The 17,266-nt window shown below is 37.7% G+C and overlaps 1 protein-coding gene across 5 annotated transcripts in view; it reads left to right on the top strand.

Moving 5' to 3' along the window:
- Nucleotides 1-1,684: 1,684 nt before the first annotated feature.
- ARID4A (AT-rich interaction domain 4A) overlaps nt 1,685-17,266 on the top strand; it is a 62,209-nt gene continuing 46,627 nt past the window's right edge. The window contains exons 1-7 of one of the 5 annotated variants that reach the window (XM_019968980.2): nt 1,685-2,028; nt 3,127-3,183; nt 4,968-5,078; nt 7,339-7,404; nt 8,412-8,502; nt 16,137-16,216; nt 16,306-16,400. In XM_019968980.2, coding sequence (XP_019824539.2) covers nt 3,178-3,183; nt 4,968-5,078; nt 7,339-7,404; nt 8,412-8,502; nt 16,137-16,216; nt 16,306-16,400 — 449 coding nt within the window. In that variant the 5' untranslated portion in view covers nt 1,685-2,028; nt 3,127-3,177. Of the gene's footprint in view, nt 2,029-2,768; nt 3,020-3,119; nt 3,184-4,967; nt 5,079-7,338; nt 7,405-8,411; nt 8,503-16,136; nt 16,217-16,305; nt 16,401-17,266 lie in introns of those variants that run through there. The other 4 variants (XM_019968978.2, XM_070797655.1, XM_019968982.2 and 1 more) reach the window with 4 other exon arrangements.

Genomic DNA, 17,266 nt, shown 5'->3' on the forward strand with positions numbered 1-17,266 from the left:
AGTATCACTGTCAGGAAGGGAATTACAGTTTCATTTGAACCCTTGACCAAAGACTTTTTAAACTACCACTCTTTGATTTTGTTATTTATGGCTTTACTTATTGATCCATAAAAAACTTTCCAGGCACTCTCCCCAATTCCAAACATTTTTACAGACATTCGAACTCACCTCAGGAACACTTGCAGATGTCTGTCACTGAGCTGTTCTGTTTTCTTCAGACTAACTGCTAAAAAAGCCCAAATAAATCATTAATTACTCGATCATTTTCTAGTCTGGAGCCCCACCAATACAACAATAGGGTTCAAAACAAGTATTACGAGGATCATTTTAAGCAGCTATTCAAATCAGTGTAATTAGGTGACTCAATAAAAATACTAATAAGCATTACATTTTCTTAACAAATAATTCTGAAAAAAACTATTGCGAGTGAAAAATTGATTCAGTTTTAGTAAAGATGTCCTCGAGTAAATTTAGTCAACGTGGATTACTGTCTATATTTTACATTTCCTTAATTATTTCAATCTTTAAAATAACTTAACCAATAATACTCTATTCCTACCATTTCAAATGAGAGTTTTCTGAAACAGAGCACAAGATCTTACTCATGGAGCAAAATCAATAGCTGCCCTAATAAAGTCCTATCGGGGAAGTCCTTTAATTTAATGTGTTTTCAGTCCCTGCAAATCCACTGCTCTTTCCTTTCGAAAAGCAGCGTGAGCCCCGTGCACTGTGGCACTACCATTTTTCTGTGGTTAGAGAAGCAGAGTCGTGCTAACAAGGGAATTCGAATTCCTCAGCACCCAAACTCAGCGTTTCCTTCTGTCTCCTCATTGCTTAACCTCGTGAGGAGCACGCGGAAACACCTTCTCACGCAGGATGGGACTAAGAACCCTTCCCTCCCCATCTTAACTGGTGAGGAACCTTCAGTCGGTGGCCTTGGTCGCAGAACATGACAAGCTGCCGAAACCACTTCCAAAGGGAGGACGCAATGCTCTGAGATGAGCAGAATTCCGAAAATCCCTCACACTCCCCAAAGGAGCCCATACGGTCAGTCCGGAGAAGGAGACGTGCACGTCCCCTCCGCCTCTTTCTCTGAGGCCGCGGGAGACGAAGCCTCGCCCCCTTTCAGCCCGTCCCCCGCCCCGCCCGCGACCAGCTCCCCACCCCGGCGCAGGGAGATCTCTGCTATGGCCGCCGCGCGGCCCCCTCACTTCCGGTGCCGGTGCCGCTAGAGCTGCGCCATCCCCCAGTCTACCGGACAACCACCGCTTTCAACTGACCTTTCTGAGAGATCCGGACTCTTCCGACCTTCACTAGGTGCTGTCCTGAAGGAACCGGCGGATGACTGCCGCAGTTAAATGAATCCACGGGATAAAGATTCCGCTCTCCTCTCGCCAGAAACATAAAATGCGATACAGCTGCGGCCACCTCTGCCCAGACAAAATGGCGCCGAGAAGCTGGTTCAGCGCAGGCGCCTTGGAAAGACCCTGCCCCGCCCCCGTGTAAGTCCTGGCCGCAGCTCCGGGTTCGGTTTCCATGGGACACTCCACCGCCAATCCTCGTGCCGCACTGCTCTTCCTGACCCCTCAATTGACCAATCAGTGCTCAGCCGAGCACATCCGTAGTCGTCTTTACCAATCATTTTTCAGGACTTGCTTACTCAATACCTGATTCTCCAGTAACGTTAGTCTTCGGGGACAGCCAATCATAAGTGGAAGATGTCCTACCTGCTGTTTTTCGCACCAATCCGTGAAGTTTCAGAGCTACATCCAATGAGGACGGCAGGTAGCGAACTCCAATCCGAAACTCTTCGGCGTCATGAGCAGCCAATAGGAGTTCGTGTAGAAGCGAGTCTGCTCAACAGCTTGTTATTTGGTGGATTGTGGCAGTAAATCGGACGAGTGGGGAACCCGGCGCAGGAACTGCCGCCGCGGCCGGGAGTGGTGCTTCCCGGACGGGGGCCCACGGGGGTCAGCGGGGCGGAGGACTCAGGAGCTGACAAGCGATCACTTCACTCACAGTTGGTAGGTGAGGAGAAGGGAAGCGAGGGTACTGAGTGGACGAAGCGGCACTAGCAGCTGGCGCTACTGCCCGGGGTCCCGGTGCAGTTGGAAGCTTAGGAGGTGGGGAGGGGGATGCTTGGCAAGCGGGGCGGTGAGAACCGGGGAAGGGGCAAGTCGTAGAGCAGCGGCAGCAACTGCAAGAACAGCCTCCGCAGCAACCTCCTCGGCCGCTTCCCCAGGTTCCCCGGGAAAATGGCTGTGGGGCTGGTCGCGCCGCTAAGTTTGCTTCCGCGAGGCGAGAAGCGGACTGATTAGGGGCGCCGGCCCCCAACTCCGCGGTGCGTCCTCCCGGGTGGAGTCCGTGGCAGGACCCGAGGGGCTGGTGGCTGGTACCGCTCTGGGCTGTAGAAAAAGTTGAGGCGGGCGCGGGGAGGAGGCGGTGGCTGCCGCTGTGCAGCTCCCCTCCCCTCCCACACCCTGTCCGGGCCACCTCCCCTCCTCCTCTCCGCCCCCCCCCCCCCACCCGCCCCCAGCCCTCTCTCCCTCGCGGGTCTGCCCTCCCTCGCGCGCCTCCAGGCTGAAGGCCACGGCCCCTGCCCCATTGGGTGAAGAAGCGCTTCTCCTTCCTGACATGGTGCAGAGCGGAGGAAGGAGAGCAATGGCGCCGTGACACTCCGCTGCCGCCACCGCGGGCCCGGGGCGGGCCGAGGGGGCCGAGCGGCGGAGGCGGGGCGCGGGCCGAAGTCGGGGTATCCGGGGGCCGGCCGAGAGAAGGTTGGGCGACCGCGCCTGCTAGGGGCCCGGAGAAGCCCAAACGGTGCTCTGCCCTTCTCCGGAGCAGCCCGTCCGGGGGCACTGAGTTGAGCATTCCGGGTCAAAGTGGCTAGCGAGGCGGGGGCGCGGTGGGCCGCTGGCGAACTCCGTGGTGGAACCCGCTGCCCTTTGGCGCCGGTGGGGTTCTCGCCGCCCTCTCGGCTCCTGCGTCCTGGGTGCCCTCGGATCTTATCCCTTCCCTGGTGAGGGTTCTGCCCCTCCCCGCTGGCGTTTGTTTACTTTCTTTCCCCGGGTCGCTCCCCTCCGTTGACTGATTCTGTGCCTGTCTTTCTCCTCCCCTTGGTTATAGCGACGGAGAAGATAGCTCGTTGAGCTGGAACCCCACAGATCGCCAGTGAAAATGAAGGTAAGTGGAGTCGACGCTGCTCGGAACCTCGTGCCCTGAACACTGCCTGTCGTGAGGCTGGTGCTGTGGAATGTCATTTTTTTGGCTACTCAAAATTGATTCCTCTACTAAGCAGAGCTTTCTGAAAATGAGGACGTGTTGAATGGGTAAGACATGATCATCGTGTCTAAATGCGGTCAGTTTGGCCCCTCTCCGAAGCAGTTAGCACTTTGGAAAGGCTGCTGCAGCCTTTCCATTGTTGTCCATTGGGCTAGTATTTTTAAACACTTCCTGTGTTGGCAGCAACCTTTGCAGAAGTAAAGCTTTTGTCCTGCTTTGGTTCTTTGGGGGATTTTTTGAATTTTTTTTCTTCCCCAGTGCCAATGAGATTTTCTAAAGAAGAAATGTGTGTATTGTGTTAGAGACATATCATTTCTTCTGGGGATAAAGTGAAATTTTGTGGCTAGAATATATTTGAAGGTGAAGGAAAACTAAATTTTGTATATTATTATCATAACTAATAACACTTAATTTCTGTTCAGTACATATAGTAAATATTTTAAACATATACCCAACCTAAAAAAAAATTCTTCGGAAGACAACTGATATTGCAGACATCCTGTGATGTTTAAAGGGAAAGGTAGGTATATCAACCTGTAGTTCTGAGTCATTGAATGTTTCAGGTCAGATAGTTATTTGCAAAAAGTATTTCTCATCAATTTGCATTATTCATAAATGCACTAACTTTAAATTTGATTTCTTACTCATTTACTGTTTCAGTGTATTGAACTCTGAAATACAGTATTTTCCCAAACTTCCTCTTGCTTTGGTATCTCCTTGAAGTTTTGAAGTGACAGTGTACCTTCTTTAATGTTAGTTGGGAAAATGGAATGAAAAATCATTTTCTACTTGAAAGTATTTCTCTAAACTGTACACTGTCACCGTTGCACTTAGCAATGTTGAATTGAATTTGTATGCATATACTTAACTTCTGAAAAAAGTTGGTTAAGTGACAGATTGAGATAGCAATTATTCTGTTACTATCAAGATTAAAATGAATGGAGGAATGATATTTCTCACATCTTTCAATGTATCATTCTGATCATGACCATTTTCTGAAAGCAGATATTTCTTTCTGAAACTTAAAAAAAAATACCAAGATTAGTGTAATAAACTTGGTACTACTACCATCAGTTCACATCTCTGCATTAATCAGATAATTTAGACTTGAAGCTCTAAAATGCAGCACTTAGCCCTTGATTTTTCTAAATAATGCTCTCTTTGTCAAAAAGATTGGCTTCATTAATTATCTATATTGTTATAGTGTATCCAAGATGTTGCCTTTATGTAACTATATTAAACATTTAATTATGTACTTGTTAGTATTAATTTTAATAGCATATTTCTTTTGATTTGAAAATAAAATTTTCAGGAGGCCATAAGTGAATAACTTAAAATTTTATGAGACAATATAAATAGACTTTTTCTGGATTTTTAAATTTTTTCATTTCTTAAATATATTATAAAATTGTTGAATCATTTTGTACCTGGGTGAGAAAACATTATATTTCCCTACTGATACTGAATAGTTACAATTTAAAATGTTTTATGTTATCAAGATACAGTTTATTAAGTAAAGGATCGCTAATAAAGTGCTTCAGGAATATTTTTCAAATTATTAATGATACTAATAAGCAAATAATGTTAACGTTCCTACTACTTGAAATATAGAACTTTTCAATGAGACTTGGGGTGGAGTTGGGGAAAACAGTAGTGACTTTCATCTTTCATCTTTCTTCCATCAGGCGGCGGATGAGCCTGCCTACCTGACAGTGGGAACTGATGTCAGTGCCAAGTACCGAGGTGCCTTCTGTGAGGCAAAAATTAAGACTGTGAAAAGGCTGGTAAAGGTTAAGGTAATTTTTCTTTTTAATGCAACAGCTTTATTAACTCAATTGAAGAGAATTAGGGGTAAGGAGACTGCAAATCAACACTTTATTTATTGAATCATTACTTCACTTACTGAATCAGTAGTATGTGAATAACATATATAAAACTGTAGGAAAGGCACACTAGGAACTGGGAAATAAAGAACTCAAAATGAGAAATTATTCCAAACTGCTGCTATGAAAATACTGTACTCATGGTACTTCCCATTATTTGGATCTTTCCTGTTTGTGGTGGCTATAATCTGTTGTCTTTCCTTTCTTATTATTTGGGTAGAGGCGATTTCAAGTGGTTAGAAAAAGCAATAGATTACTAAAAACAAAACCGTGGAAATTATAATTTCAAGACAGCATTAAAAATGATTTAAGAATTCTATTTTTAAGATGCTTTTATGGCCAGAAAAACACTTATTCCTGTACAGCATTTGGAAATATAGAAAAGTACCGAGGGAGTAAAACCAATAGTTTACCTCAGAAATACTAGTATCATTTTTATGTTTCCCCCAAATAATTTTTTTATATAAATGTTTTTAATAATCTTAGTTATTTAGACTACAAAAGTAATCCATGCTTATTATAAACATTTTTAACAGTCTAGAGCTGTATAATAAAATTCATAGAAGTCCTTTTTGATAGTATGCCAAAGAGATTTGATGTGTTCTAGATTTGGGGCTGTGCCTTTCAATAACAAGTGTTGTTATTACTATTATTCATTGGATCATGCTCTACTTTCAATTTTGTGATTTGCTTTCCTACAAAAATTAAGCACTGTGAAAGGAGAAATTGTCTTGTTCTGTTTGAATACCTAGATTAGTGCCTTCTACATAGTGGGTGCTTAAAATGTGTTGAATAAATGAAATGTTGAATAAATGAATGAACAGTGGGTTCAGGACCAGCATTATCAGCCTCGCCTAAGAACTTGTTTAAAATGCAAATTCTCAGGTCCCTATCCCTAACATACTGAATCGAAAACTCTGAGGGTGGGGTCCAATGATTGTGTCATAACAAGCCCCCAGGTGTTTTTGATGCATGTTAAAGTTTGAGAACCATTGAACTAGAGGAATGAGATTTGTGTGGTGGGCAAATAGATTTATCTATGATTATTATAAACTTACTGTTTAAATTTTGATCTGATGGTGAAACTTTTCTCAAATATTGTTAGGATATCATTTGACATTCATTAATTTCTTGTTTCATTATATCCTTTTTTACAATATCAGCTATACATGATCTGCTTACCAAATATTTGCTTGGAATTCTTTTGAGAATTTTAACTTTTTGTTAGCATCATAGCTCTTTATAGATTAACTTACTGAATATAAAATCAATACCATGCTTGTTCCAGGAGGTCTTATCATACATAAATTACCTAGAATTTGAAGTTTCTCCTTATTGGGTACTTGTCCCCTTTCAGTTTCCCTCTCCCATCAACCCTCTCTGTTAATGTGCTGTGCTTAGAGGCTCAGTTGTGTCCAACTCTTTGTGACTCCATGGACTGTAGCCTGCCAGGCTACTCTGTCCAGGACATTCTCCAGGCAAGAATACTGGAGTGGGTGACCATGCCCTCCTTCAGGGACTCTTCCCAACCAAGGGATCGAACCCAGATCTCCTGCATGTCTCTCATATTGCAGGCAGATTCCTTACTGTCTGAGCCATCAGGGAAGTCCCTCTCTTAATAGAACAAGTTATATATGTAGGATGATCTGTAGTAGAAGGGAACACTTAGTTGTGACTAAATTGCTTATCATATTATTATTTAGGTTTATTTTATAAAGGACCAGAAAATGTCTGTTTTTAATTTGTTTATTTTGCATAGAAGGGATAAAATTTGATACTGTTTTTATTTTTGGGGGTAATAAACTTGGTGATATGAACTTTTATGACTTGTTGATAAAAAGAAATGAAGGCAGTTTTAAGGTTTTACTGTAATCACTACAGATTATAAATCTTGTATAGTTAATTCTGCAAATATTTATTAAGTGCTTATGATATGCATTGATACTTGCCAACTGCTGTAGATACAGTGATGAAAGAGGATTCTAGCCCTCAAGGAGCTCACGGTTAATGGGAGAGACAATAAACACAAACACGAGACAATGTGATAAGTATCATACCAGAGGTAACCACAGGATGCTAAGAAAGCATAGATTAAAGACATTTTTGTTACAGTGTTACCGTAAATACATTATTTTAAAAGTAACGTGAACTGTTGTGCAAAAATGTTTTTTAGGTACTCCTGAAACAGGATAATACTACACAATTGGTGCAAGATGACCAAGTAAAAGGTCCTTTAAGAGTACGTATTTTGTACAGTTTAAAATCTAAAACGATTAGTCATAAATTCATACAGTGATTTATTGAATTTTACATCTGTAAATATACTTTTAAATGTTAATTAGAAAACAGCAATACAAATGAGGTGTTGTATAGTTAATATAAATTATGACATTAACAGTGTCTGTATGCTTAGCTTAAGAATGTTGAGAGTCTTTAAGAAGAGTATTTTAATACATATGAATATGAGTTTCACTGCTTTTTGTTTTGATTTCCTGGATTGAATACTTTATTTTGTTTTTCATATTGTTACCACAGAGGTTTAACTTGTTAAGTGTGCTATACTAATATAAGTCTGAATGTTCTTTTGTTCAGACTTAGCAAGTAAACTATGTTGACTTAATAATTCAATTTAATGAATGCCTACATTATGTTTTCCATCCATGTCTGGCCATTTGTTTATGTTATAAATCTTTGTTATGTCAAAGTACCACTTCAGTTAATATCTGATATACAAAGGTCTAGAAGCTGAAAGAAGTTCAACTGGTCCATCTCTCTGTATCCAGGTGAAACTTTATCTAAAAGGTCCCTTAAATATAAATGCTGAATCCAATAGTCAACATTGCTATGAAGGAAAATTGAAGTTATTTTTGTTGTCTTTATGGTTTTTGGTTCTCATACTCCACAATTTTCTTATAGGCAATATGATACAGTAAAAAAAAAGCTCTGAAATAAGACTTAAAAGACTGGGTTCTCATCCTGGATTCTTTGCAGATTATTTTCTCTTCCTGAGCCACAATTTCCAATGTATAAAATGGGGTAATAATAACTATCTTACATAAGCCTCAGTGTTTTGGGGCTGGAATTGCATGATAAATGTTAGAGCGCTATAAATGATAAAGATCTCTGGGAATGTATGGTAGACTTACCATAAACAGATGTATTTTTTTACCTAGGTCATATGGTTGGTAGGAGTGATTTAGTTTATTTATTTAAATTTGATGATGAAATTTTGATTTTATGTTTTAGGTTGGAGCTATTGTTGAAACAAGGACATCTGATGGATCCTTTCAGGAAGCTGTTATCAGCAAGTTGACAGATGCTAGTTGGTATACTGTGGGTAAGTAAGTAGGTAATTTAATAGAAAGGATTTAATTTGGGGGGTTTCATATATATACATCTGTTTTGTAAATACATTGAAACATTATGTTGGCAGAGAAATACGTACTTTTTCTTGTCAATTTACTTGATATAGATGGGTAAAATTTTAATGACACCTTGATGGTAATTATCAATTATCTCTTTACAGTAACTTGGCCACTTAGGGTTATTTCATCCAAGAGTGTACTCCTTTTTTAGGTTATCTTGGTATTTCCCTTCAAGAAAGTTAAATTTTATGGTTATTTTTCTTCCTTTAGAAAAGTCAGTACAACTTAGTCATCAGACTTTTAAACTGTTTCTGGAATTAAAATTGCATAGTTGCAGTCTTTTATTGTATTGCTGCCTGTTTTATATAAGGGTAATACAGATGTTACCACAGAATTCACAGACTGAAAAAGTCCTGGCCAGAGTAGATTCAAGCCTAGATGATCATAGCTTAATTTTTGATTTTCAGTGTAGTCAGAACTCTTAACACCTTTCAAAAAAGATATATATGCTGCTGGGTCATTCCCTGCCAGTAAAGAATCTGCCTGCCAGTATGGGAGACACAGGTTCGATCCCTTGGTCGGAAAGATCCCTCGAAGTAGGAAATGGCAACCCACTCTGGTATTCCTGGCTGGGAGATCCCATGGACAGAGGAGCCTGGTGGGCTACAGTCCATGGGGTCGTAAAAGAGTTGGACACAACTTAGCAACTAAACAACAACAATATATGCTGCTAATGTACATACATTCTTAACATTTCATGCTTATGCTGACTTTAAAAAAGTTGTTAGTGAGTAGCAACAAGTGTCACAATATGTATAAATGCAAACCTAAATATAGTACCTACATAGTTGCTGTCATTGTGCTGATGAGAATAACAACAATTAGTATTTCCAAGTCTCCTTTCAGTACTTTGAAACTACACAGTCCTGCAGATACCATCCAATCCTTGGCTTCACACTGAACATCTATGGCATTATGTGGTTTATACATGTATGTCTTGGTATAAAAGATGTAATTATAATATTGTGGTTTCTCTGCAGAAGGAAAAGAAATGACCCTTTAGATCTATTTTTAGTTAACTTGATTTGTTGCTTTGGATAAAAATCATTCATCTCTAGTTGATGCTCAGAGATGTGAAGAACAGTCTTTACTTGAAAATTGTACTTCCTGTGTCTTATACTGTGGCTTCTATTAATAGTAGCAATCTTCTCTATGTATCTATTATTTTCTAACCATTTTTATTGTTAGACCTCCTAGAAGTTGATATTGGTTCACAATGGTGCTATTATTCTGAACTATATGTTTTTAGGAGGGTTGGTTGTGGCCATTGATAGTTGTTAGAGATTTAAAACTAAGCTTAAAGTTAACTCTTATAGATTCAGTTCAGTTCAGTCACTCAGGTAGATGCAATTTTGCTGTATTAAATAAAGCAGTGGTAAAAATTAAAGGAGTTGATATGTGCAGAAGCATGGGACATTATATGATGCATGTTCAGATACTAATATACATCCTATTCGGTAGTTAATATCAAGGTTACATTCACAGTGCTTGTGAAGTTTTAATGATATAATGCTCAGCTTTTACAGAAGCAATACTTTTTTTCCGGTTTTCGCATTTTGGACTTCTGCTCCCCAGAATAATACTTCAATTATGAATAGTTATTTCTATCCTCTACATGAATGGCATTTTAGTATTAATACTTAAAAAAACTAGTTGATACTGAGCATTCTCTGTGGTGATTTTCTATGACAGGTAATTACAGAAGAAATTATATAATTTTTTTCCTCCAAGAGCTTAGAATCTTAATTGCATATGATTCATGCATTAAATGGTGTATGTAAGACTCACATGGTGCTAGTTTAAAAAAATGAGAAGTTGAGGACCCCAGGTCTCTCCAATTTAGCAGGTCTACGATGGCAACCCAAGAATTTCTTTTATAAGTGCATTGGGTGAACCTAATGCAGGTAGTACACAGTACGAAAACAGGCCACGTTTGTTAATACAGAAACTAATTTGGGATAAAAATGCAAAATAAGATTTTTGCATCTGTGTAGTGAGAGAGAGTGATCAAAAAATTTTAGGACGATAAGAAGTACTGTTCTTTTAAGGAGACTCAGTGTAGCACTCTGCTATAAAGAGTGTTTAGATATTGAAGGATACAGACCACATAAATAAAGATCAGAGTTAGAAGATGGCAAAATAAAATGTGTGATCTCTCATGGATCACAGACTTCCTGTATTTATAATTGGGTGCCTACTTATCTGTTGGATTTAAATTCCCCTTTTGTAATTTTTCTTGATTTCTGATTCCTAGCAAAGTGTTAACGTAGGTAGAATCAGAAAGTTATACAAAAGTGTTATTAATGTTCTCAATGATACTTTTGGTTTTAAAAGAACTTGAAATTATGTCAAACTACTAAAAAACGAAACCAAAGGGCATACCACACTACTAGTTTGGATAAAATAGGAGTTATAATCATTAGTTACCAAAAAGTTATCTGAGAAGGTAATATTAACTATATAATACAGGTATTAATTTTTCCTATTATAACAATAAATTTTTAAAGAGATTATGGATCTACCATAACTCAATTTAAAAATGTAATATTACCTTGCCCTCTAAGTGTTGAATGATGAATAACACCAGTTCATGGATTTTGGGGATGAGGGAGTTTGAGACTTGGAAATATCTCCTCTTCCTATAATAAGACACTGCCTTTATAGTATAGTTCATTCATTTGGCAGTTCTTATCCTTGCATTAAAGATGAGAAATGTATGTGATTGTACTGTTAATCTGTCCAGTCATCAAAAATCCTGCCAAATACAACTGTCAGTGAGACATTATTTAACTGTTCCTTTGCTTTTTTAGAATATAAAAATAACACACTGTATTTGAAAAATACGGAAAATGTGAGGGAAACAGTGAAAAATAAGGAAAATGTAAAGGAATTAGTTGCTGTTTGCTTTAATTTATATATAAATGTACGTAGGTCATATATCAAGTTTAACACTAAAGTCTTTTTAACCATATATTTTTGTAACATGTTTTTTGAGATTTGGGATTTTTTTGTACTTTGTACTTGTTGTTCTGCATATCAGTTTTATCATATCTCATGGAAATTCTAAGTTAAAGAAGTAGAGGAGGGTTAAGATTAAACCGGTGAATGAACTGACTTTTATAGAATGTTCTCTAGGCTTAAGAGGCTTTTAATTTGATTAGAACCTCTTATGACAAGGCTTCCTTGGTGGCTCAGCTGGAGCCTGCAATGCGGGAGACCTGGGTTCGATCCCTGGGTTAGGAAGATCCACTGGAGCAGGGAAAGGCTACCCACTCCAGTATTCTGGCGTGGAGAATTCCATGGACTGCATAGTCCATGGGGGTTGCAAAGAGTTGGACACAACTGAGTGACTTTCACTTCACTTATGACAAATTTGTTACAACCAAAGTCAACAACAAAATGTTTTCAAAGCCAAGTGGTTATTTTACTGACTAGAAAAGTTTCACTAACAAAAAAAGTACTAAGTAACACCTCTCTTCAGTCCTGTGATAGGCTTTAACCCATTGTTTAAATATCCTTTTCTGAGACTTAGCATTCCCATGATATTTTATTAATATAGTTATACATTTGAACATTAATATCTTAGGTTTCCAGATTCATTAATTTTTTTATATTAGCTGCTGAATGACATCTGTAGTTATCACAAATGATTTTATGAGTAATAGAACTATTGTTTTTACCAAGAATGTCCATAATTTTAAAGTATTTATTATGTGAAATGTTTTGTTAATTGTAACTGCTAAGTCTCTTCAGTTGTGTCCAACTCTGGGGACTGTAGGCTGCCCAATTCCTCTGTCATGAGATTCTCCAGGCAAGAATACTGGAGTGGGTTGCCATGCCCTCCTCCAGGGGATTTTCCTGACCCAGGGATCAAACCTGCCTCTCTTGCATCTCCTGCATTGGCAGGTGGGTTCTTTAGCACTGTGCTACCTGGGAAGCCCATGTGTATATATATGTATATATTTTTGTATTCTTCTGCATTGTGGTTTATCACAGGATATTGAACATAGTACCCAGTGCTATACAGTAGGACTTTGTTGTTTATCAGAGTCAGAATTCTTAACTTCCTTCCCAGTGTTCATTTTATGCCTCTGCTTCGTACCTATTTATTATCATTTCGATCCCCTCCTTAACTAAATTGTAGCTCATAGATTAACCTTCTAATTCTCGACTTCTTTATAAAGGAAGACAGTGATGCCTACTCTGCTGAGGCTGCTGTGTGATTAGGACATAGTGGAAGATTAATAAGTAATAGCCAATTGTATCTTTGAATAGATAAAGTTAATTTACTGTTTTTGTTATCAGTTATTCTCCATCATCTAACAGTGCTGTGATAACAGGTAGATCTTTTATATTTAGTAGTTAGATTGGATCCCTGTTGCTTTTGTTTCTTTGAATTCTAACAATTTAGGGTTAGGCTTTGTATGCTTTTGCATTAGCTTTATTTTGTCTAGTGTGATTAAGGTTATCAAGTCTTAGCTTTGTTACTGTCATCAACTTAGGTTTTAGTATTTATATAAAATACACTGACATATAATTTTTGTACTGTTCTCTTGCACTCAATCATTAATATATTTGCATGCCATTTTTGGCAAGTGTAAGACATTTTGTGCCATGTGATTACTAAATCTTATACTCTTTTTTTCTCTTGGCACGCTGTAATATCCATCTCGAACCAAAAATAAACTAAATTTACTATATACACCAGTTAATTATTTCACTCTTATCAAAGTGCCAGAGTCAGTCTTTAGTGTCTTTAAATTACGTGTTCTTTTAGATGATACTTGTAACATGGAAGTTACAGAGAAAACTTCATATGGATGGAACTTCTTCATGATTTTTATAATCAAGGATGTCCTGATTAAATAGGTCCACTATATTGTTGGGTTTTCTATTTGTCTTTTAGAACATCTTGAGAAATTACGTGGCTCAACAGACTTGTATCAAGTACTCAAACACATATCTTTGTATAGTTTTATGAATTAAAAACAGTTCTTAAACTGCTTCTCTTTCTCCCTTGAAGTTGGAAGGGTTCCTAGGTAAAACCATACCCTGGTTGTTTGTAGCACTGTTGTCTTTGCTTTTTATGTCATTTCTAACCATGATAAAGTATGCTGAAGTGGAAGTAATTTTTTTTCTTTAAAAATTAGATTTCAAAGTGAATATAAAAAAGAACTCATAATATTAAATTGTTAAAATTTCTCATCAGGGCATTTTGATTTGGGGCTGCTGTTGATTGATAATAAAAATTGTGAAAAAGATTTTGTTGCGTAAATTTGATATTAGTGATTGGTCTTAAACCCACATTTTCCTTCCTCACACCTCTGTGTCTTAAATGTGGTATATATTAGTGTATATGTGTGTGTCCATTGTCATCATTTTTGCTACTGTATTATATGGTTGGCATTAAGGAAAATTGGAACTTTTAGGTTTTATTCTTTAGCATACGTACATTAATAATAACATGAATTATTTTAAGTTTGATATAATTTCATGATTTTAAATTTTTAAAAGTGCAGTGGTTTATTTATCAGACTTGATACCATATGAATCATAATTGTAATATAAATGTTTAGAGCACTGTTCATCAAGTGTAGAATATTTTTTATCTTGTCATTGTATCTGTAGGCAGTCATTAATTTATGCATCATTGACAGTATATAACACAGATGATTTTATGTAATCATTGAAAGTGAAAGTGAAAGTCGCTCAGTTGTGTCCGACTCTTTTCGACCCCATGGACTATACGGTCCATGGAATTCTCCAGGCCAGAATACTGGAGTGGGCAGCCGTTCCTTTCTCCAGAGGATCTTCCCAACCCAGGAATCAAACCCAGGTCTCCCACATTGCAGACGGATTCTTTACCAGTTAAGCTACAAGGGAAGCCCTTGTAATCATTATGGTTCTTTAAATATGTGTATCAGAAGTTTTTAAGTTTCTTATTTTCTCCTGAGTGTAAGAGAATCTAAAACTAGGTATCTTTAGTCTAAGAGGAAGAACTGACTGAGGTAGATAAATATTAAAGGAGTTGAGCTCTCTTATATAATTATGCTTCTAGCATGAAAAAAATAAGTTTATGATTTGAAGGCAGAGTGTTTACTAATAAAACAACCCTTCAAGAAAAATTCAGGATTTCAGTTACATAGATAGCATGGTAAAGATTCTAAGATGTTATTAAATTAAGATGATGTAGAATTTTCCTTTCTTAACATTAATCTATTGTGTCAAAATAGAAAAAAAATTTTTTTTTAGAAAATAGAAAAATTCTATTTTTCTAAATAGAAATTCTATTTCTATTTATCTATAATTTTATAGAATTACAAAAATTAAGATTAAATCTTAAAATTAATGATCATTTTTTGTGTATGTGTGCTTTCCTGTGTATGTGCTTTTTCCATAACATGTATAAACATTTGTTGATGTGTACATGGCATTTTAAATATCAGAGCTAAGGATTCTGTCTTCTTGTGTTTTATCTTTTCATAATGCTGGGTATCAGGTGTCTTCTGAGAACATTTTCTTTGTGAATATCAGATATTAAAATCAGTATATGTCTGAAAAATTAAACATAAAATTATCAAAATATGTATAGCTAGATATATGGAGAGCATGCATGCTTGCTAAGTTGCTTCAGTGTGTCTGACTCTCTGTGACCCTATAGACTGTAGCCTGCCAGGGTCCCCTGTCAATGGGATTCTCCAGGCAAGAATACTGGATGGGTTGCCATACCCTCCTCCAGGGGATCTCCTGACTCTGGGATTGAACCTGAGTCTTTTATGTCTCCTGCATTGACAGACAGGTTCTTTATCACTACCACCACCTGGGAGCTGTTACATTCCTTACCCTTATATGCTGGAAATATTTACACATACTCTACAAGTAATATGATTTCTTTTTAATGTAATAGAAGTAAAAACTTGAGAAAGTTGCTGTGCCATTGTGACTTATTTTTTAGAATTAAAAAAGTTTTTTATCTTTCTAATGTTTCCTTGATTCTTCTTTTACTTCTAAACATCTTTCACCCTCTTCTAGCAAAAGAAACAAGTTGAATCTTGTGACCTTAGAATTTGGCAGCAAGTATTTCTGTTACAGTAGGTTATCATGCAAAGAAGTAGAAGCAGTAGAGTAATCCAACAGCATTACCAGAAATTAAGCAGTTTCTGAACGTTAGAGATACTCTATTGATAACTGTTGCCAGAAAAACCTGGAATCCTTTTTTTTAAACAAGGTTTTTGCTAATTCTTCTAGGATTGAAGGTAATTTAATATCTATGCTTTGACTAGGTTGTTAATGGTTTAAGAAGGTGGTTCTGTAGTGGTAGAAATTGAGGAAGTAAATGGAGACACTTAAGCAGTTGGGGACAGCCATTAACTTGTATTTGTTTGGTATCTGTAGAATGCAAAATATGGTATGTATAATTTAAAAGATTTTGAAGCATGACTAACATAATGGTTCTTAAGCCCCAGGTAAATAGCAACAGTAGCATTCTGTGCAGTTCTAATTTTATTTAGTGTGAATAAATTCTCTGATGTCTTGTTTATTGCAGTGTTTGATGATGGTGATGAGAGAACACTGAGACGTACCTCTCTTTGCCTAAAAGGAGAGAGACATTTTGCTGAGAGCGAGGTAGGGTGCCATGGATGAACATTTTGAATTGAACAGCAGCTACTAATATAGAGACAAGAAGTGATTTAATTTGTCTGTTTCTTATCCAGACACTTGACCAGCTTCCATTAACAAATCCAGAGCATTTTGGAACTCCAGTAATTGCAAAGAAGATGAACAGAGGAAGGAGGTCCTCTCTGCCTGTGTGAGTGTTTTCGTGTACATTACAGTTACCACAACATTAAACAAGTGGTTTTTCTACAGTGGCCAAATTTGTTTGGGTGACCTTTCCATAATATCTTGTGTCCTTGTTTTAGACATTTTACTTTGAGCAGACCTTTTTCTTAATTCTTGGACAAAGTAATAGAAGTAATGATCACACTCCCTTTTTAAAACAGGCTAGTTTTGTTTTGAGTTGCTTTGCCAAATTCCTTGGCATCCCTGGTGGCGCACTGGTAAAGAATCCACCTGCCAATTCAGGAGACTCAAGAGACACGGGTTCAGTCCAGGTTAGGAAGAAACCCTGGAGTAGGAAATGGCAACCCACTCCAGTATTTCTGCCTAGAAAACTTGATGGATAATAGAACCTGGTGGGCTACAGTCCATGAGGTTGCCAAGAGTTGGATGCAACTGAGCATGTGCACGCGTATGCGTATGCGCACACACACATACACACAACCACAGGTGTGCTTGTGTGCGCATGCCAAATGCTTTAATTGATATGATGATTTTCCTATTTTAAGTGAGAATAATGTGTTTTTTTTAACCTATTTCAAAAACATTTCAAATTGAAAAATCATAATACAATAAACTTTCATATACTCATCTTAGATTCACTGAATTATTAAAACTTTTTGGCATATTTGCTTTATATGTCCTCTCTTGATATACATATATTATTATTTTTTAATAATAATTTTAATTGGCTGAACCATTTGAGAGGAAGTTGCAATCATCATTACTTACCCCTCGTTTGTGTAGAAATATACGGACATTCTCTTATATAACCAAAGTATGATTATCAAATTCAGAACAGGTAACACTGATAGAATGCTATTATCTAAATAACAT

Source organism: Bos indicus, chromosome 10 (assembly GCF_029378745.1).
Source record: "Bos indicus isolate NIAB-ARS_2022 breed Sahiwal x Tharparkar chromosome 10, NIAB-ARS_B.indTharparkar_mat_pri_1.0, whole genome shotgun sequence".
Classification (NCBI taxonomy): domain Eukaryota; kingdom Metazoa; phylum Chordata; class Mammalia; order Artiodactyla; family Bovidae; genus Bos; species Bos indicus.